The following is a 22,580-nucleotide window of genomic DNA, read 5'->3' on the forward strand; positions in this document are numbered from 1 at the left end:
GTAACAAGCAAACGCTTTAACCACTAGGCAACTCCATGTGGGTAGTTTTTAGGGTTTTTTCTTTGTAGAGGGTTATCCATGAATGAAAGGACTACAACAAAATACTGAAATCTTGTTATGCATACCTCACACAGATAGCATTGTGCAGCTTTAATTTTGTTGAACTCAGGTAAACAGAAATTTGACGGAAGATGGGCAGGTACTTGTGGTCCTGTCTGGCAGTGATGAAGCTCGCACACAGGCTGAGGACATGATAAAGGAACTCACAGAATCATTTAATGGTAAATAAAGAATAATACACAAGGTCTCATTACATATGAATTATACAAAACGAGTGTCCTTCCTATGGTATCTGACCAAGGGAAAGCATAATTATTATGTATTGAGACCGAGTGTGTTAGTTTATTTATTACCCACATTTTACATGCATTAAACTGGCAAAATAGCGTATTTTTGTTATTTTTATGGTTTCAAACCAAAACTGATTTCAGAAAGACGTTGGAGAAGAATGTTGTACTGTTGTACACGTTTTGCATGACGTCACACTGTAATGATGTCACAGCTGTCATTGCCTTGAACAGCTTCCCACATAAACTACTCCATAGCGTCCTGTTTCTTGGTTCGCAGTTGTTTCACTCCGTCAACATCACAGGCGGAAACGTTGCGTTTATGTTTTGTGACATAAAATGCCTCAGTTCGACTCACAGTTAAACAGTGAGACAACTTTTTTCGCGGTGTTTACATTCACAATGCATATTAATTGTAGAATAAATGAATTCATGTGTTTATAAATGGAAAAGTAGTTCCGTCACAATGTGATATAATTGAGAGGTCATCATAGAATCATCAGATCATTAGAATCTTGGGTCAAGTCGTTATGACACAGTTCAATGTGACACCACAGTCGTGCGAAGTAGGAGATAAGTATGCAACTGTCCATATGTTGACCAATTGGGTAATAAAAGACTGTTTTGCAGGTTTATATTTTTACCACCAATACTGGGTAACTGTTGAAGCATTACTGGAATGTGACAGTAGGCATGTATTATTGGGTCTATGATGCTGAACATGCTCTAAGTGTTTTTAATTGCCTCTGGACCTGATTGACTGACTGTGGGGATTCTAAGTCAGAGTAGAACCTTAATATGCAGTAGAGTTACATGCCCCAAATCTGAGAATTATGGGTATATATCAAGTGCCCACCATGATTATGATTTTCAGTTTGATTCTTGCCTGATCACAGGTGTCGGCAATGTTGTAGATGTGTAAGAATGACTTTAAGCAACAGACAGTCCACATATTCCACAGGTTTGTCGGCTGGCAACAACCGAGGGAGCAGAGGACGCTCAGGCTGGGGCCGCAGTGAGGACAGTTGGGGTTCTTCAGCAGGTCAGATAGTTGATGTTTTGTTCATTTTGTCGTGAAGGTATTTCATTCAGTTGATGCAAAATAGTTTTTGGATAAGTATCATTTCAATGAATGGCGAGATTATCAGAATTTTTAACAGGGAAATTTCTTGTCAGAACCATGCCACCATGGTTGAAAATAAGTTTCAGCTGACCTTGAAGAAATAAATAATGGAAAACAGTCTTGGCTACTGTCCTTTGAATATAGCTTGTTGGTATTTATTCTTCACTTTATGCAAATACATTTGAACTGTACATCTTGTTTTTCCAGACAATGGAAACAAGTCGTGGGGCACAAGCTCTGAAAAGACGGAAATTTATGTGGACCAGAGCTGTGTAGGAAGAATTATTGGTATGATTTTGTCCCAGATTCCTGTATGTCTTCACTGTGGTAGAAATCATGTTTTTCTGCTAAGATCATTTAACTGGAGCAGGTAAACTCATTCGCAACTTGCAACAGTGAATTCCTGGTCTGAATTAGTCCGCTTCCACTTCATGCTTGTCGTAGGAGGTAGCCACATGGGAATTCTGAATCAGCAGCAGGTGCCCTTAACCCCAGTCTGAGGCAATTTCATGGTAAGGGTGGTTATGGTTGGTGACATGGCTGATGTTTTACTCTAATCACAGGGGTCAGTGAGGTGCCTCAGTCATCAAATTTGTTGCAATTTATTTTGCATTTAATTTGCTTGCCAGATACTGATGATTGTGTGTTTGAATCCCATTCCTGCCAGGTTATGTCTTTATCTGTTGTCTTTGTAGCCATGCTTGTGTGTTTTACCAGAGGGTTAAACACATGAGACATTCATCACAATACTGGAATGTTCTAGAGTTGTTTTGGGTTTGTTTTTTTGGTAGCATTTGTGTAGGCCTATGCTCATGCTGTTGCTCACTGTTGTCTGGACCAGACTCGATTATTTACGGACTGTCATTATATAGCTGGGATATTGCTGAGTGTTGTGTTAACCAACAAAGCAACCAATCTCTATAGGCTGCCATCACTGTACTGGAATATCCCACAGTTGGTTATTTTTCGTCTGCCATCACAGTACTGAATATTCCTGAGTTAAGACTTTGAAGTTTTTCTCATTCAAAAGTCTTTACAACAGCTTCAGAGTAGCTACAGAAAATCAACAATATATATATCATCAGTATTGGCTAGCAATATTAACTGGAGCGGCACATACCCTAATGGGTTTGAATTCAGGAACCCATGCTTGTCTTTAAAGGCCACTAATGGGATCAGATGTTCATGCTTGCTGACTTGACATATCATTGAATCCCAATTGTGTAGATCGATGCTCATGGTGTTGATCACTGGATTGTCTGGTCCAAACTTGAGTATGTAGCTAGAATCTGGCTGTGTATGGCGTTAAGCAACAAATCAACCAACTAACATACCCTTTTGATGTAGCCTCATCACATTACTTCTGATCTGTATGATGCTGAAATAGCAATTAGCCTGCTGCTGAAATACATTACACAACAAGCATGATCAATTTTACTTGTTTTTGTACATTCTGCTGAATATAATTAAAACAACAAAGACTGTCTCGCTCAACCTGTTATGCTGCCTGTGACATTGAAACAACTAACACTATCTCACTTGTTTCTGTCCATTCTGCTGGCTATGTCTTTGAAACAGCAAACACAGTCTCACCTGTATGTGTCCACTCTACTGACTGTGTCATTAAAACAACAAACACAGTCTTAACTGTGTCTGTACATGTTACAGGAAAAGGTGGATCCAAAATACGAGAGCTTCAAGATGAAAGTGGAGCAGGCATCAAAGTAATTCTTTTCATGCAGCTATCAGATAAATTAACATTTGAGAACAATTACAAAGGATGGTCGATTTCACAATCATATGTAGTATCCTGATATCATTTCTGGAGATTCTAAGCACTTAATTTTATGGCATAAAAAGGTAGAAGTGGTTTTTAAGAGAGTAGTGAGTTCTAACCTTGGATTTGCACCCAACAGTTTTATTTTGCATTAAACAACTCTTGTTGTATATTTTTAAATTTATTAGGCTTTAAGTGTGTTAATATAGCTCTTTAAAGTTCCTTTTAAAATACCTGAAAGAGTTACTACCTCTTTTCAGTCGCGAACATCTCCAACATTCAGTAACTTTAGGGTTCCTTTCTAAATCAAGCCCGCGTGCCATGTTGTTCATGAAATACTGTTCAAAGCAGAGTCAGAGTGTTGTCAAATGTTCAGGTGACGAGAAATGAGACAGATGATGGGAAGGTTGTCGTGGTTCTGACTGGCAGTGACCAGGCTCGAACTCAGGCTGAAGACATGATAAAGGAACTCACGGAATCATTTAATGGTAAGTTTAGATTTTAGTACATCTACTGCTAGTCTGTGTGGTTTGGGTCTTGGGTCTTCAGCAACAAGTGCTTGTTGTTAGAGACAACTGACGGTAGCAAGTCATCCAGATAACTGATTTTGCTGAACATGAAAAGTCTCATGATGTCATTCCCAGGATTTTCTTGTCCAGACTCTGTCATTTCTGAATGATAAGACCCTTGAAGGCCCAGGTTAAAATTTATTTTCAGCACCCCATGCTTGTCATAAGTAGTGACGAAGGGGATCGGGTGATCAGACTCACTGAGTTGACCCATGTCATTGTATCCCAAGTGTTTAGATTGATGTTCTTACTTTTGATCCCAGGATTGTTTTGTCCAGACTGAATTATTTTCAGACTGCCGCCATAGATCTGGAGTATCGTTGGGTGTGGGGTAAAACTAAACTCACTCACTTACACAAGCTGACCCGTGAAGGTCCCGGGGTAGAATAGGCCTTCAGCAACCCATGCTTGCCATAAAAGTCAACTAACGGGATTGGGATCATGTCATTGGTTCCCAATTGCGCAGATTGATGCTCATGTTGTTGACCACTGGATTGTCTGGTCCAGACTCGATTATTTACAGACCACCGCCATATAGCTGGAATATTGCTGAGTGTGGCGTAAAACTAAACTCACTCCAGATGACCATATATCTGGATGACATACTGTAGTATTAAACAACAAATAAGTGTTGTGTTTGCAGGCTGAATTACATAGCACAGGACCATTAACCAAGGACCAGTTTCCTATATTTGTGTAAACATGTGAAGTTATAGTCTTATTTTGATGTTTGAAAATGATGCACTCCTTCCACTTTTCAGACTCAGGTCAGGGTTAGAATAAGCCTTCAGTATTCCATGCTTCTTGTAAGAAGCAACTAAAAGAATGGGTTTTCAGACCTGATGACTTGCTTGGCAAGCATGTCATTGTATCCCAACAGGGTACGTCGATGCTCATGCTGTAGATCACTGGATTGATTATTTACTGACTGTTGCCATATAGCTGGAGCATTTCAGGTAACTATCAAGCATTACTGCTGCCTTATTGTAACACTGTATCATTTTTAGACTCGTCAAGCTACGGAGGAGGTGGTAGTGGTGGAAGATCATCGGGCTGGGGAAGCACAGATGACAATGCAGGTGAAGGAATACTTTTTGTCATTGAAGGATGCTGACATATTAACTCCAGCAAGTTAAACCAGAAATAGACATCTAGTACATAATTGCAAATCATACACTATGTGCAAGGTCAGTTATCACTTGATGTTTTTTGTTTCTTGCAGGCAATGGAGAGCCAGCTGAGAAACCAAAAATCAACTGGGGAATGATTCGGGCTGCTAAGGAAGCTAACGAAGCAAAGAAATTTGAAGGTACAGATGATAAATAATTGCATTTTGGCTTAGGAAAACCTCCCGGATCCACCACTGGCCAATTTAATAATTGGGAGCTCATGTAAGAACTGGGAGCCTTCAGCTAATGTGGTCAGTTCCAATTGAATTTCCATGCTTGAAATACTCAACAACACCCAGAAATTGGCCAGCATGTGATGTTTCTCTGCTAATTTAGATTTAATGTCAGCTTAACATAGGAGGAAAGCCTGATTTGTTGTAGGCCTTACAGTTTCACCAATTGGGCAACACATGAACATGGGTATAGTGCCTATGAACCAAGAAACTTCATCAGACCTTGTGACAGTGGAACTCATTGTGGCTTGAATCATTGCTCATGCTATTGGCAACTAGTATTCAAGATTGATTATTTGTTGGTTGGTAATGTTGCTGACTTGTTCACTCAACATTTTGACACAAATGTGGAAACATTTGTCGCAGGTCTGCCGCCTTTGGAGAAGAATTTCTACTTTGAAGATCCTGAGGTGGCTAACATGCATCCCGGAGAAGTAAAAGAAATCAGGTAGACTGTGTTATCCATTGTGTCATGTTATTGTTTGTCTTGACTAGTGCTGTGACAGTATATCGTAGTATCGAAAATCGTGATACTTAATCGAACGATAAATATATTGATCCTTTTTTATCCCCCAGGCATGTAATGTCCGTAATCATTTTGTTTCCGGAGCACAACTCAGAAACCATTCAATATTTTTAGACCAAACTTGATAGATATAGTAATCTCAGCCTATGGTTGTGCCTTTTGCTATTTACTGATTTTTGGCATTTATATTTTTTTTGTTTTTCCATGGAACATTTTGGTGTTAGTCTTATGGTGGGGTGGGCTTCGTTTCCGGAGCAGAACTCAAAATCCATTCAATATTTTTCTGCAAAAGTTGGTAGATATATCAATCAGAACCTAAAGTGGTGCCTTTTGGTATTTACAGTTCTTTTTCAGAAGAAGTCCTCCTTGGGGTACATATAAGCATTTTTATGTCCATTAAAAATCCCTATGACAGTTGTAACTATTTTGATAATAAAATATTTACAAAACAAAAAACTCGTTTTTGTCTTGTGGGACCACCTTTACAGGGCCCCCCAGGCCCCCTACAGCCAAGAGCAGGTAACTCGCACCTCACTTTTCATGCTGTCGTTCGACTAGAAAGACGTGTGTGGTCCATTTAGATAGTTTTTGTGCTATCTACCTACGGAATTATGAGTGAGAAAGAGTCAGCTACTGTATGTATGGTTCCTTTTCTTTCGCACGGAAATGGAATTTCTTGGCTGCAATTTTCATTCATATATTGTTGTAACTTTGCCGGTCGGGTCCTATCTTCCGGTCATGTGGCAGGCAAGATGGCGGTCTTTATGGCTTCTTTTTAGTGCGGGAAGTGTTTCGCTTGCGTCTCACTTATTCCTACGTGTTTCTTACTAGTATGTTTTACATGCTAAGATGTCTTAACCCATTTGTTCTTGTTTCAGTCAAAATGGGTAGGTTGATTTTTAAGACTTTTAGTCTTTTTCATTGCATTACGCACTTGTGTGTGCACACTTGTTATTGCATTTATCCGCTTATACTTTGTTGTTTAGCTGGGTTAATGTATTTTGGCAATTTATTATCGCCCGTGCGTTTATATTTTGCATATTGTGTATTCAATTGCGTATGTTTTCTGTACATCAGTTACCATTAGTTGGTTCTGATTGTTACAGTTTCGGGGTGCACCCAAGTCTTGGGTCTAGGCTGAGGCACGGGTGCTGGCCCTGTGGGAATGTCAGATCCAAGCTACGGCTCTGGTGTCGTTTTCCCCGCTGGCTCTAGGGGTTTTGCACCGAGCACCGGCTCGGGTGCAATTCCACTTGCCGGCGCCGGTCCATCGGGTCTCGTACCGTTGGTCACCGGCAACCTAACTGGTGGTTCTCGAGCTCCGGCTTTGCCACCTGCCTCGGTTCCGCTCAGTGCATCGGGTGTCCCTGCTTCGGCAGCCGACCCCATGGGGTCTCAGCACCCTGGTTTTTCTGTGAGCCAGAGGTAGGTCGACTCCGACAACTCGGCTCCTCTGGGTCTGTTGTCCTTGTTGACGGGTCCCTTGTGCGTCGGGGTTACCGGCAACCAAACTGGCGGTTCGAGCACCGGCTTTGCCGCCTGCATCGGTTCTGCTCAGTGCATCAGGGTCCCTACTTCGGCGGTCGATCTCACGATGTCTCTACGCCTTCTTTTTTTGACGGCGAACCGACGGAGGCCGATTCAGAGCTTTTCGCTCGGTTCGTCCCCGGGGCAGGTACGCGAATGGATCGCGGTAGCACTAACCCGATTCCACGGAGTTTCGTCTTCCTGGGAAGTGTTTACTCCGTGCAGGGTAGCCGAGACCAAGGGGCTGTGCCGCAGGTGGTCGTCCCTGCGGACGCCCCCGATCCCGCGGAGTTTCGTCTTCTTGGGGAAGCGTTTGCTCCGTGTAGGGTGGCTGAGGCTCAATTGCCTATTTTACCTTCACTCCTCAGTGAGGTAATTAATCCGCTCCTGTAGGGTAGCCGTTCGCGGTTCTATCTCCCGGAGCTTGACCGGCTACTTGATGGGGGAGGATGCGCTGTTTGACCCTCCCGTTGTCGACGAGTGCGTGTACGCCTCGATCGCGCTTGGGGGGTCGTCTGGCCACTGCCAGGCGTCGGCTTGTCAGGGTCGCCGCTTGCCGCTTTTTACCTCATCAAACCAGGTGTTGCGCTCGGTTTCCGCTCCTTTGAGGAGCAATATCGGAACGCCGTGCAGCAACTTAAGGTTGCGGTGCACTCAGCCTACCTCTCTGTCCTGCAGAGGCAGCTGGTGTCACAGGAGGACGGGGACGAGGATTTTTCCTCGTCCACGTTAGAGCGGCAACTTACGGAGGTGCATTCACATTTGACGCGCGACTCAATGCGTTCTTCCACGAGTCAGATGATGTGTGCTGTGATGGGCCTTCGTATGTTATGGCTGTTGCCAGGTATTCACCGGCTACACAGCAGGCACTGCTGTCTCTGCCTTTCCGGCTGGGCTTGACCCTGTTTGACGGGAGTTAGTGAGGCCGCGGAGGCCGTTAGTCAATTCAAGGACTCAAAGTCCTTTCTTGAACAACCCTCCACCTCTCGCGCGCGGCCTTCGGTCCTCAGCTCAAGCTATCCTGCGACTCAGTCTAAGGATGCGCCGGAGTGGACTGCTCCACTACAGGCACGGAAGAGCAAGGACAGGGGTGAAGGGAGTACCTCCGGAGCCCTCAGTTGTCCCGTTGCACGCAGCAATCTCTGCCGTCGGCCGGGACACTTTGCCTTCTACCCGAAATTCCTGTGGGTGGTCGCCTCCCGTTATTACTCAGGGATGGCCACACGCCACAGTGGAAGCGAGAGCTTACTCCTTTTGCCGGGATTCGCTGCACTCCGGTGCCGAAGTCGCCGGAAAAGGTGGCAATCCTCCGTGCCGAAATTCAGTCTTTACTGGACAAGGCAGCTATAGAGATGGTTCCATCAGGACAGGAGACTATGGGGTTTTACTCCACTTATTTCCTGGTAACCAAAAAGAACGGAGGGTTCAGACCCATTCTAAATCTCAAGGGTTTGAACAAGTTGATAGAGGTGCCGTCTTTCAAGATGGAGACACTGAGGTTAGTGATCTCGTCTGTAGAGGCAGGGGATTGGCTTATGTCAATCGACCTCAAAGACGCATACCTCCATGTACCGATGCATCCCGAGTTCAGGAAATACCTTCGGTTTTCCTTCGACGGGGTTTGTTATCAGTTTCGTGTGCTCCCCTTTGGCATCTCCACGGCGCCAAGGGTGTTCACCAAACTCATGCTAGTACCAGTTCAGGTCGCCAGGGCGCAGGGCAACTTTTGTTTCCCGTACCTGGACGACTGGATCCTCAGAGCGCTCTCCCAACACCGAAGTTGAGAATCCACACAGTAGGTGATGGATATTCTCACCAGGCTAGGTTGGGTTATCTATCTTAAAAATCAACTGGTGCCGACGCAGGATCTGGTTTTCTTAGGGGCGAGGTTCGAGACAACCCGAGGGGTGGTTTCTCTGTCCCAAGAGCGCATTTTCAAGGTACAGGGCATAGTGTTAAGGTTCCTTCAGTCCCTTATTGCCTCAGCATGAACGTGGCTTCAGTTGCGTGCACGTCGGAGAATGCGTTCCATTCAGCAGGCGTTAGCACAACAGTGGTCCCACTCGGAGAGCTACGAGAAGAATCTGGCTATTCCCCAGTGGTTGATACGTCACTTGCGGTGGTGGACAGATACCGGGAATCTATTCAAAGGTTTACCTCTGATGACCCCGGTACCGTCGCTCACAGTTCAGACGGATGCGTCCTGGGCGAACTCGCGATGTCGGGACTATTGTCCGACCAAGAGGCGACCTTGCACATCTATGTGTTAGAGTTGAGAGCTGTGACGTTGGTGTTCGAACGCTTCGTGGATCAGGTTCGAAGCCGAGTGGTTTGTCTAGAGATGGACAACCAGACGGCGTTGTCCTACATTCTGAAGCAAGGTGGCACTGTGTCTCCGTCGCTCCTTCAGGAAGCGTGGCAGTTTCTACTATGGTGCGATCAGTTCAGCATACGGGTTATGCCTGTGTATCTCCCAGGGGTCGACAACGTGCGTGCAGATGCGCTCTCACGACGTGTTCTGGCTTCCCACGAGTGGTTGCTCAATGGGAGATATTCGGGATTATCTCCCAGTTGTCTGGGTCAACTTGGTGGATCTGTTTGCCTCTGGAGTGACGAACTAGATTCCGGGGTTTTTGTTTGCGGATTCCTGATCCGAGAGCGATTGCCGCCGACGCCTTCCAGCGGGACTGGACGGACAGGGTGTTGTCGGCGTTTACGCCAATTCCCCTGATTTCCAAAGTTCTGTCTCAGCTTGCCACCCAACCAGCGCGGCTACTAGTGCTTCTCGCACCTCTGTGGCCGTCTCAAAGCTGGTTTCCGGTAATACTCAGGTCGCTAGTGTAGCCGCCGGTACTATTACTGCGGCGACCGAACCTACTATCCCAGGACGGCCAGCCTCACCCCAATCCCAGGATTCAGTGGGTGGCCTGGCCACTGTCCGGAATCGTCTCCAAAAGAGCGGAATTCCTGCATCAGTTGCAGACACAATTCTGGCTTCGTGGGGGGATTCCACGAATGTACAGTGTGAGGATAGATGAGCCTGTTATGCGCGCTGGTGTGGAAATGGAGGTATTCTCGATCCCTTTTCTTCAACTGTAGTTGAGTTCTTACCGTCTCGTTGAGAATCTGGCTTAGCCGCTTCTACGATTCGAGGCTACTCCATGGCTATTTCAGCCTTCCACATACCCGTTGAGGGTGCCTTGTTGGGACAATACCCCAGGGTACAGCGTTTTCTTGCAGGCGTGGACAGACTGCGTCCGGTCATGAAATTTGTCTCGAGTATTGGAATGGTTACCCACTCCTCTCGTCTATGACTTGGCCAACCCGTCGTTACAACTGTTAAGTTGGAAAACGCCTTTTTAGTGGCGGTTACGTCTGGTAGACGTGTTAGCGACTTACACGTCATGTTTTCAGACCCGGATCTTACTATGTTCCATAAGGATCGGGTTAGCATTCGCTTACCGGATTCATACCGTCCAAAAAATTCGATCATTCGCTTCGAATGACCGCGCCTATCGATCTAACTGGGTGCATGCTGCCTGCGTCGTCTGATAATACATACCGTAAGGTTCGTGTATTAGATGTTATGAAACCTCTTAAAGTTATTTTAAGAGAATAGCCTTGCTCCGTACGGAGAAACAGCTATTTTGCTGTTGTGGTGGCGGAATGGCTGGCTATCTGACTGATACACAGACGGCATCCCGATGGATTGTATCGGCATGCTGCAAGGTCTATATACATAAATGCTTATCTCCCCAAAAAGGGGTTGTCAGCTCACTCAGTGAGAGCAGTGGCCACGTCAGAACCGTCATTACCAACTGAACAGACACTCACGAGAGTGTGCTCGGTTCGGTCAGTCAGTTCCCTGCAGTAGACAGAATAGTTCTGCTCAAGCTGATTAAGCTTTGTTAGATAACTATATCTGTTTACACTCGGTGTTGGGTAACTATCCATTCCCATTTTATCGGCGGTGATATTTGGTGATGGTTTCTTAGGTGCCTTACTTTCCTTTCCATTTCCCTGCTTAGCTTGCTAGTGCGGTATGGACAAGGTTCAGTTTGGCGAGTGTCCCGTACGTCCAGGTCTCCAAACTTGGATTTGGGTGGGCGGGGTTTGTCAATTGGGATTTCCCAAATTCTAGCCAATGGGCATGTAAGCTTTGACAAGCGGGTCCTCAGCTTTGTCACGCCCAAGCCTTGATTGACATCAGCGGTCAGGTGACCAGGTCGGTGCCTTTTCTATTTCCGTGTGATTGTAGATTTGCACTTCGATCGAATGGACTGTTGCTGTCAGACAGAATACCACTCCCAATTGCTTCTCTTCGGGAGTCTGTTTAATGCTTATATGTACCCCAAGGAGGACTTCTTCTAAAAAAGAATTATACAAACCTGTAGAGGTTATGAATTCTTTGAAGAATGTCCTCCTTGGGGTACGGCCACCTGCCTCCCCTCATTCTGTCTGATACGTTCAGCATGAAAAGTGAGGTGCGAGGTAGACGGCCAGAGTTACCTGCTCTTGGCTGTAGGTGGCCTGGGGGGCCCTGTAAAGGTGGTCCCACAAGACAAAAACAAGTTTTTTGTTTCGTAAATATTTTATTATCAAAATAGTTACAACTGTCGTAGGCATTTTTAATGGACATAAAAATGCTTATATGTACCCCAAGGAGGACATTCTTCAAAGAATTCATAACCTCTACAGGTTTGTATAAGTTTTTGTGATTTATTATTTTCTCAGTTTCCATGGAAACATTTCGGACATAGTCTTAAAATGGAGGGTTAAGCTTCGTTTCTGGAGCAGAACTCAAAAACCATTCAATGTTTTTTCTGCAAAACTTGGTATATATATATATATCAGTCTGAACCTATCGTGGTGCCTTTTGGTATTGACAGGTTTTTGTGATTTATTATTTTCTCCGTTTCATTGGAAACGTTTCGGACTTAGTCTCAAAATGGAGGGATGGGCTTCGTTTCTGGAGCAGAACTCAAAAACCGTTCAATATTTTTCTTCAAAACTTGGTAGATATATCAGTCGGAACCAAAAGTGGTGCCTTTTGCTACTTACAGGTTTTTGTGATATATTATTTTATTGGTTTCCATGGAAATGTTTCGGACTTACTCTCAAAGGTGAGAGGTGTGTTCTGTTTCTGGAGCAGAACTCAAAAACTTTTTAATATCTATCAGTGTTACTTGGTAGCAGAGTGGTGCCTTTTGCTATTTACAGGTTTTTATGATGTATTATTTTTTTACTTCGTTTCTGGAGCACAAGTCAAAAACTATTTCATATCTTTCAAAAGATCTTGGCAGATATATGAGAGAATTCTTGAAATGGTAACTTTTTCTTATTACAGATATATGGCATATATATTTTTCATGAATTCCATGAGAACAATTCAGACTTGGTCTAAAAACACAATAAGTAACTGTCCGATGATTTGTCCTTTCAAATATGTGGGGGCCGGGGGGATGTGTCATCTTCTGATGACTCTTGTTTCGTATTATGATCCATATCATTGACCTCAAAATCGCTAATTGTCCCTAGAAAGTGACGGTTATGCCAAAATGTACGCTTTTACTTGATATCAAAATATGCGTTTCGAAAGAAAATAACTAAAGATAGTATATCGTGATGTATATCAAATTGTTCCAAGATATTACGATATATATATCGTATCATGAATTTTCGGTATCATCACCTCTTTATAGTCCATTGTGTTATGTTATTGTGTGTCTTGACCATAGTTGCAAAGGTGAAAAGGTAGCCATTTGACAGGAAACTATGTTCCTATGGGTCACTGTCGTGACTTGTTTGATTGTATGTCATCTTGAACTGATGGCTTTGATCATTGTTCATGAAACTAATCATTGGTTGTTGGCGACTTGATTCTTTACATGTTGCCATTGTACAGTTGGATTATTGCCTGAAACGAAGCAAGTCTAAAAAGTCCTTGGTACTCTGCCTCAGTATATCAGCTTGGCCTTCTTGTATTTGGTGGGTGATTGGGTAACCTAGTGGATAAAACTGTTTGCTTGTCATGGAAAAAATCATTCTTTTCTCCACCTTCAGTGAAGCTCATTTCTGGTGTCTCCTGAATGCTAACCTTCTGGTGCCTAAAAGGCAGCTTGTGTTAGCCTGGCTAGTAATGATCAGGTTTTTGCATTGAGAATTATATCTAGTTTGCAAAAGATGCGTTAGGAATATTTTGATTATTTCATTATTATTTTTAGCTTGGCTATCTTCTATTTGCCTTCCGTGTCCGAGTCTGATTGACCATACTTTATTTACCTGTCCATTCCTGTACTGGTTTGATTACATTAACATGATTGTATTGGATGGGCGTAAATGTACTGTCTAGGTCTTCTCTTTTGGCATAACTTATCTATAACAACTTATCCCACCTGTAGCAGCTTGTTTAATGGCCATTCTAGTAGTTGGTGAATCAAAAATATAGCATACAGCTTTATGGATTACAACTTTTTTTTTTTACGTTGAGCAACGTTTCGGTGTAGTTTCTTACCATGTTTTCAAGCTAAAGGTGAATACAACCAAATAGTGAGAAGCTTATACACATGGTATGTTGTGACAAACAGCGAATTAATATTAACAACAGCATGTGATAGAGTAAACAAGTGGTACATATTTGGAGGAGGCCAGTAGGGGATTAAGACAACAAAGAGCACTAGTGATGAAGCCGATGACGAGTGGGATTAAGTAGTAACATCAAACAGACACAGTACTTAGATAGTCAATGGTTTGATTAGTTCTTCATAGGCCGATGGTATGTAGTATCCTTGGTCTCTGTTGATCAAAGGTTTGTGGCGGCGGATTTCAGTGGTTTCCAACAGTTTCCTTTTTGTGAAGTCCTGGCTTTTGGTTGACATGACTTCGAATTTGTCAAACTTCGATGAGTGGGGAATTCTTTAATTCAACTGTATTGCCTTGACCTGCCTGTTTTGCCTTAACCCGCCTGTATTTCCCTGACCTCTCTGTATTGCCATGGCACACCTATATTGCCTTGACTCGCCTGTATTGCCTTGGCCTGCCTGTAATCACTTGACCTGGCTCTATTGCCTTGACCAAACCTCTGTTGCCTTGACCCACCTACCTTCTTGTATTGCCTTGAACCATCTGTATTGTCTTGGCCTACCTGTATTGCCTTGACCCAGTTGTATTGCCTTGGCCAGTCTGTATTGCCTTGACCTGCCTGTGTTACCTTGGCCCACTTGTATTGCCTTGGCCTGCCTGTAATCACTTGACCTGGCTCTATTGCCTTGACCAAACCTCTGTTGCCTTGACCCACCTACCTTCTTGTATTGCCTTGAACCATCTGTATTGTCCTGGCCTACCTGTATTGCCTTGACCCAGTTGTATTACCTTGACCAGTCTGTATTGCCTTGACCTGCCTGTATTACCTTGGCCCACCTGTATTGACTTGACCCACTTGTATTGCTTTGACCCATCGGTATTGCCTTGGCCATGGACTGCCTGTATTGACTTGACCCACTAGTATTGCTTTGACCCATTGGTATTGCCTTGGACTGCCTGTATTAACTTGACCCACTTGTATTGCTTTGACCCATTGGTATTGCCTTGGACTGCCTGTGCTGACTTGACCTACTGGTATTGCTTTGACCCATTGGTATTGCCTTGGACTGCGTGTATTGACTTGACCCACTGGTATTGCTTTGACCCATCGGTATTGCCTTGGACTGCCTGTGTTGACTTGACCCACTTGTATTGCTTTGACCCATTGGTATTGCCTTGGACTGCCTGTGTTGACTTGACCCACTGGTATTGCTTTGACCCATTGGTATTGCCTTGGCCCACCTGTAATGCCATGATCCACCTCTACTGTCTTTGCCCACCTGTATTGCCTTGATCTCTCTGTGTTGACTTGCCCTGCCTGTATTACCTTGGCCCACCTGTATTCCATTGGCCTGTCTGTATTGACCTGCTTGTATAGAATTGTACAGATGTTAAGCACTCATGTTTAAGGCCTATAATGGAAGTGTACTGTTATCAACAGGAAGAAGAACAACAACATCATTGTTGAAGGTGGGGAGAAACGGGTGCCAAATCCTGTGAGGACCTTTGAAGAAGCCTTCCAGCATTATCGTAAGAAACTATTGTCTCATGAAAGCAGTCATTCATCATGACAAAGCCCTGGGTTAGATTCACCACAAGGGTACAGTGGGTGAAGATCAGGGCTAGTGTGTATCAACGTGATGATGTGGGAATATTTTTCACTTGCTCACTCACTCAAAACCCACCCACTCACTCACTCACTCACTCACTCACCCCATCCAGCCACCCAGCCACCCAGCCACCCACCTAGGAAACCAACCAACCAAGGAAACCAGTTTATTCAATAGTGTAGTTCCCCAGTTCCAGCTCTCAAGAGGCTGGCTGAAATCAATTTTTCATACACGTTCACTTAAAATGAATCAGTGTTCTTGTAACTACTAAGAACTGAATTATGATTTGTCATGTAAACAGTGTGTTAAGTATTTATTTGAAGTTACACAAGCTAGTTTAGGTAACACTTCTATTTATTTACAGCTGAGATTCTAGATCAGATCTACAAACAGAAGTTTGTTGAGCCATCACCAATACAGGTCAGTATATGACTCACAATATTAATCACCTGATTGTCTGATCCCAACTCAAGTTTGTTCAGACTGTCACAGTATTGCTGGAACATTTATGTGTACAGCTTTCAGAAACACATTCACTTTTTGTGTCTGGTCCCACCTGCAGAAATTCTTCAGCTATTGATTAAGGTTTCTCTCATTATGCCGAAAACCAGGGTTCAGTTCCCCGCATGGGTGGAATGTGTTAAGGTCATTGCTAGTGTCCCCTGCTGCAATATTGCTCAAAGCCATGTAAAACCATACTCACTCTTTAGCTATCATGTTTTCTTTCTCTACAGAAACAAGCTTGGCCCATTCTGTTACAAGGACAAGATCTTATTGGAATAGCACAGGTAGATTTCCAGTTCTGATCTCTTTTGATTGTGATTCGAGAAGGTCCCGGGGTAGAATAGGCCTTCAGTAACCCATGTGTGCCATAAAAGGCAACTAAGCTTGTTGTAAGAGGCGACTAACGAGATTGGTTGTTGGCTTGCTGAGTTGGTTGGCGCATGTAATCGTATCCCAATTGCGCAGACCGATGCTCATGTTGTTGATCACTTTAATGTCTGGTCCAGACTCAATTATTTACAGACCGCCATCATATAGCTGGAATACTGCTGAGCGCGACATAAAACTAAACTCACTCACTCACTCTTATGGTTGTTGGATTTTCTTTTTCAAAGTCTTGAGGACATGATTTAATGTAGTATTATTCCAGCCTGTTGATCTGTTATCTGGAAGTATCTCGTTTTCAGTCGTTCTTTAAGTTGACTTTTAGTGCCCACTGTTTCTATTCAGACAGGTACTGGGAAAACCTTGGCTTTTCTTCTTCCTGCTTTAATCCACATTGACAACCAGCCTGTGTGAGTTGTGAATCTTGTAACTGGATAATTGTAATGTTTGATTTTGTCAATTATGAATAGCTACATTGACAAGGAAAATATTATCATAATACCAGTGTGATGTCTTTCTTGATATCTCCAGAGTATACTTTCCGATAAATCTCCACTATACCCTGGATTCAGAGCAATGGCTTGAAACAAATATTTTATTACCATCCTTTGCTGGTTCTGCATTCTCACATAAGCCAGTCATCGTTACAACTGAGCTTACCAGTGTCAACAAAGATAGTGGTTGAAGCCTGGAATTTTGTTTTGACTCAGATTTTGGAGAAATTGTACAGACAAATTGACAGGTCTGAATCTTCTAAGAAATTTGCCAGAACTCCTTCTAACTCTTTTAGAGTACCTCTGCGTCATTTGTATTGCCAGGTTGGAGCTATGAACCTATGATCATTGTTTTGAATTCTCTTTTCCCTGGTTATGTTCCTAGGTCACCAGGGTAGTAAATATCTATGACCTAGATCATTTTAGACTTTCTTTCACCATTTTGCTGACACATTTTGATAAATTCAGTTCATTGTAGTGTAGCTGAGTGTAGCATTACACAATAGATGAAAAAAAACCCCAACATCCAACCTTCTGCACACGATATGACGTTAAATTTCCTGACTGCATTAATGAATGAACACTCTTGATTCACTCCCTCTGCCTACTCCACAGGCCAAGGGATCAGCGTGGTGGTCCCAATGTGTTGGTGTTGTCTCCAACCCGAGAACTGGCCCAACAGATTGAGGTGGAGGTGAAAAAGATCAACTACAGGGGTATACGCAGGTGAATGTTTACATGCTTATATATCTCCCATATGTCTTCAGCCATCGACCATGTACAGTCATTCCTCGCAGTAATATGAATCACGGTTTCCATGGTTGACCCCCTGCGTTATGAGTCTTTTAATTTCCTGTGGTACACCTGTATTTAGCCTGGTGTTGTTAGTACAAGGGTGTTCCTGCTGCAGGAGTGGTTCCCATAAGTTACATCCCAGTCTGATGAATTGTTGTCATTCATTGTTCCAGTGTGGTCGTGTATGGTGGTGGGAACCGAAGAAATCAGATCAGTGTGGTCACAAAAGGTGTGGAGATCATTGTAGCCACACCAGGACGACTCAATGATCTCATCATGAACGGCATCATAGACGTGAAGTCTGTCACATATCTGGTCAGTTGAAAATCCTAGCTTTGCCAAACAACTGACATATTCTCGACTTGTACCCACATGGATAATGACCTGTGCTATTGCTAACACAATACAGATACAAAATATTGTCATGTTAAGTGTAAATGTTAAGTCATTCCTAATTGCTTCAGTGATTTATCCTATTTATGTGGTCTAATCATACATGAATAGAGGTAAAGATCAGCTGCATGTCTTTGTAAGTTCGGCAATTTCTATTATTGCTCACAAGTATGCTTGAAGTTTTGTAAATAAATTTGATATTACATGCATACAAGCAACAATAGTTCCTCTGACAAAATGTAAACCTTGACTGTTGTGTGCAAAACAAACCAGTGCATACCCAGTTTTACCATGTTTCTGTTTATCGCAGGTTCTGGATGAAGCAGACAGGATGCTGGACATGGGATTTGAACCTGAGATCCGAAAGATTTTGTTGGACATCCGACGAGACAGACAGACGGTAATGACAAGGTAATAATGCCCACAAGAAGTTTTCTAAGCCTCGTCCAAAATATCATTGTTTTCCATCTCAGTGGAACCTGGCCATGGCTTAATTGGCTTGTTGAATCTGCTGACACCAAACGTTTGAAAATTGAGAAGAAACTTTTTTATTCCCCCAGCAAAACATAATCATAACAAGCACATTTACTGTCACAGGTTTAACAATACTCTGATTAGAACACTTTGAAATTTGATCAAAGAATCCTCCAAATTGGAAGTATGATTTGCCAGAGGAACTGCCAAAAAATATTTAAAACTGGATTTATTTTACAAACATTTTTTTGAGTATGAAGGCTAAAATATGTGCACAAAAACAAAATGAAGAATGAAGTCTTCCATAAATATCCCTTCACCATTCCAGTTCATATGTATTCATGAGTGATAGACAAGCTAACATCAGTATAATATGGAGTGTTTGCTACTTTTTATGATGTCAGTGGTACAGTGGGGTAGTCTAATAGTTAAAGTGTCCACCCATCATGCTGAAGACCCAAGTTTGATTCCACACATGGGTACAATGTGTGAAGCCCATCTCTGGTGTTCCTCTTAGTGATAATGTGGGAACATCATTCAAACTCATCCTCACTTACACTTGGTGACTTGACCTGCTAGTTATGGAACGATCTCTTCATGCAAAACATCAGTCCTGAGACAGGCATTATGTAAATATCTGTGATATTGATGGGAAGAAATCAATGGGAATGTTGCTTCTGTTCGCAGCGCCACCTGGCCACAAGAAGTTCAGCGCCTTGCAGATATGTACATGTCTAACCCTATCAACATCTTTGTTGGGACTCTTGATCTGGCTGTAAGTCTCTTAATCCATCAAATGGAATCAGTGTTCGATAACCTTACTTGTTCATAAGGGTTTGAAAATTTAACATAATCCATATTTACATGTTGAGTATGCTGTCCCGTTACTTACTTTGTGCTAATTTTGCATCTCTTTGTATTACAAAGGGCACTTGCAGTGTTAACTCCTCCAAATGAAAGTCCAGTGTGCTTGTCTTGTGGTGCTTTGACTTTCATTCCTCCGTCCAGTTGTCTGTGGTTAATGTGTCTTAGCTTCATTAATTTTTCCTTATCCGGACTCATGCTTAATTGCTTACTCTCCTCTTCCTGGCGAAGGTAGTGGAACACCTGAAATCCCTTAAAGTTCCCTGCTAAAAGAAGCGGACGTAAAACTCACACTCACACATGTATTACCTCCCTTCCCAGCACATGGTCAGCTGACCGCCATGACACTTCACTCTCTCCTTATTGCCCGACACATCTACCTGGAAGACAATTTGTCTATGTCAGCTTCAAGCGGCCAAAGTTTTTTGGCGCTTTTTACTCATCTAGACACATGCTCGCCAAACAGCATGGTTGCGGACAAACCCAAATGCCTAAATGCAAGCAAGGATATCACCGTTTGAACAAGATTTCACGATGATCAGTTGTCTGCTACACTGGTGACGTCATGTCTACAATCTTATTGGTCCCGAGAGACAACACCCACCTAAGAAAGCCAGTGACGTCACATCTGCAATCTGATTGGTCTTTGAGAGACAGCGCCCTGCACAGAATGTGGTGTTATTGTTCCAGTATCAGGAAGTTGTCGGTGACTTTCAATGCTGGAAAGATAACGATTACACACTAGATTAACAGTATACAGCGTCATTTGATTCGTCAAGCAGCATAGAGGTCTTCTAACAGCAGACTCAACGTGGCCTATCACGAGGATTGCAGCAATAAATGACACCTCCTGATCGGACAGGCAGCCAGCTATAAATAGACTTCCGGCAAATGTCAACATGCTCATAATGAATGGTATTGACGATCTGGAAATGAAGAATGATGTATCTTCACGGCATGCAAGTTCTTTATGAGAGAAGTGAACTCAGTCTACAGTTGGACTTCATTATCAGGTACTAACTCAGCTCGGATGGAATGTGATTTGATTCATCACTGCATGGAAATACACCGCTGTCCTAGAATCGGTGGGTCAGAGTTCAAGTAGATGTCAGAACACGTTCTACTCTCTCCGCTACCATAACGACAGTGTCACCGTCTACTCAGTCTGCTCACATCTACTCAGGATATAACCAGTAGACGCCTACAACTATGTCTATGACAGTGATTCCTTAGTCACGGTTTCACGCCTTGACTGGTTTACTTGCTAGACAACTTGAAACCACACCCGCTATGGGGAACTCGCCAGTCAAAAGTCTGCACAAGAACTTATATGTTACAGTCGGCATTCAACAACCATCTCTATGTCGACACCTCTCTCCAAGGATGAGGTGCCCATCTAAACAACAAGTTGCAGCAGGAATCTGGAAGATGGAGGATCGAACTCGTCCCATCAACCAGTTGGAAATGAAAGTGCTGATTCATGCTATCCATCACTGGTCGGCAACACTGAGAGACAAGCTACTGATGATCCACACAGACAACTCAACTCAAACAAGCAAGGGTCAATGAGATCGCCATCTCTACTACACCTGTTGTTTCAACTTTTTGACATGGTTGACAGTCTGAATCTCCAAATGAAAGCATGTCACATACCAGGAGTCTGCAAAATCATGGCATACGCCTTATCTCGTCCTCTTTGTCCATCACCAACAGAGTGGATACAGCTTCAAGAGGTGTTATAATTAATCAGCCAGACGTTTTGATCACCACATTAAACTTGTTTGCAACAAGGTTCCACAAACAGACTACAGACTTTGTATCACTGGTACCAGATCCATTAGCCTGGGCAACAGACGTTTTCAGCATCACATGGGAAGGACTAAAACGCATTCACGTTTCCCCTACCAGTTCTGCTACCAAAAGTCATCGAGAAAATAAAACAGACCAAGAGGCTACAACCGACTTTGGTCATGCCTTACTTGCTAACGAGCCATTGGTTTCCAACACTCTTAGAGGAGTTAGAACAACCATCACTACAACTACCAGATTGGGAAAATCTTCTTGTCCATCCCCACACGAAACTGGCACACAGCAACCCATCTGCATTCCGATTTATCGTGTGGAACGTATCAAAATCTGTTTAAAACACAGCCTTATGCCTTATGGAAATCCACTCGCACCCTTTATGATGACAAGTGGAAGCGGTTTGAGACGTACGAAAAAGAAAGCCTTCACGGCGATGAAACATATGTGCAGATAGCAGAATATATATGTCACCTACGACATTCCAGAGGTCTGAAAGATTCTACATTATCTTCATACTTGACAGCTCTCAGCTCAATTGTCACCATGGAACCGGGGACCACTCTGACTAAAGTACACAAGTTATTTGCCTTGCTACGCTCCTTCAAGTTGGAAGATCAACAACATAGATTTAGAGCTCCAGCATGGGATCTAAACATCGTACTCTAACATCTCACAAGTGATGTGTACGAGCCGCTTGACTGGACCTCATTTGAACTGCTAACTCAGAAGACGCTGTTTTTACTTGCCTTGGCTACAGCTGCATGAATGTCAGAAATTCATGCTCTAGACTTCAACCTCACGAGCTTTGATGCAAGTCATCAGGAGACAGCTCATCTGGGTCTACGATGGGATTTTATTGCGAAAAATCAACTACCAGGTCAACCAGATAGACAATTCCACATACCGGCACTATCTTCAATCCCAGGACACCATGATACTCAAGATTTATCATTATGTCCAGTCAGAGCATAGAAGATAAACATCGCAAATACCAAGTCTAGAAGGCAAAGTTTCAAGCACCTGTTTATCTCTACATCTACTGAGACACTTACAGAAATATCCCACAACACTATCTCAGTGTGGATCAGAGCTAATATATTGAGAGCCTTTTAAAGCAACAGGTTTGGAACCTCCGCGAGCCTCTAACCCACATGAAGTCAGAGCCTTGGCCTCTACACTAGCGCTACATGGGAATTGCTCGCTTTCAATTATAATGGAAGGCTGCTTTTGGAACTCAAACACTGTTTGCCAACCACTACCTACGAGACATAACCACAAAGGACGTCTCTGGCATTCATCAGTTTGGGGATCTTGTCATTGCTCAGCAACTAACAGTTCCCCGAAGGCGCTGAGTTCACTCACCCCGTTTTATCACATGACTTGTGGAAGCCAGATGTTCTGTG

At 43.3% G+C, this 22,580-nt stretch overlaps 1 protein-coding gene across 1 annotated transcript in view; it reads left to right on the top strand.

The window, feature by feature from the left end:
• LOC137291443 (probable ATP-dependent RNA helicase DDX43) overlaps positions 1–22,580 on the top strand; it is a 32,054-nt gene that overhangs the window by 1,664 nt on the left and 7,810 nt on the right. Inside the window, exons 3-18 of the mRNA XM_067822792.1 lie at positions 170–281; positions 1,309–1,389; positions 1,678–1,758; positions 3,139–3,194; positions 3,624–3,735; positions 4,824–4,895; positions 5,039–5,125; positions 5,585–5,666; positions 15,295–15,383; positions 15,828–15,883; positions 16,198–16,251; positions 16,697–16,761; positions 17,461–17,571; positions 17,814–17,955; positions 18,344–18,444; positions 19,195–19,282. Of these exons, the coding sequence (XP_067678893.1) occupies positions 170–281; positions 1,309–1,389; positions 1,678–1,758; positions 3,139–3,194; positions 3,624–3,735; positions 4,824–4,895; positions 5,039–5,125; positions 5,585–5,666; positions 15,295–15,383; positions 15,828–15,883; positions 16,198–16,251; positions 16,697–16,761; positions 17,461–17,571; positions 17,814–17,955; positions 18,344–18,444; positions 19,195–19,282 (1,389 nt within the window). The remainder of the gene's footprint in view (positions 1–169; positions 282–1,308; positions 1,390–1,677; positions 1,759–3,138; positions 3,195–3,623; positions 3,736–4,823; positions 4,896–5,038; positions 5,126–5,584; positions 5,667–15,294; positions 15,384–15,827; positions 15,884–16,197; positions 16,252–16,696; positions 16,762–17,460; positions 17,572–17,813; positions 17,956–18,343; positions 18,445–19,194; positions 19,283–22,580) is intronic.

The sequence above is a fragment of the Haliotis asinina genome, chromosome 7 (assembly GCF_037392515.1).
Source record: "Haliotis asinina isolate JCU_RB_2024 chromosome 7, JCU_Hal_asi_v2, whole genome shotgun sequence".
Taxonomy (NCBI): domain Eukaryota; kingdom Metazoa; phylum Mollusca; class Gastropoda; order Lepetellida; family Haliotidae; genus Haliotis; species Haliotis asinina.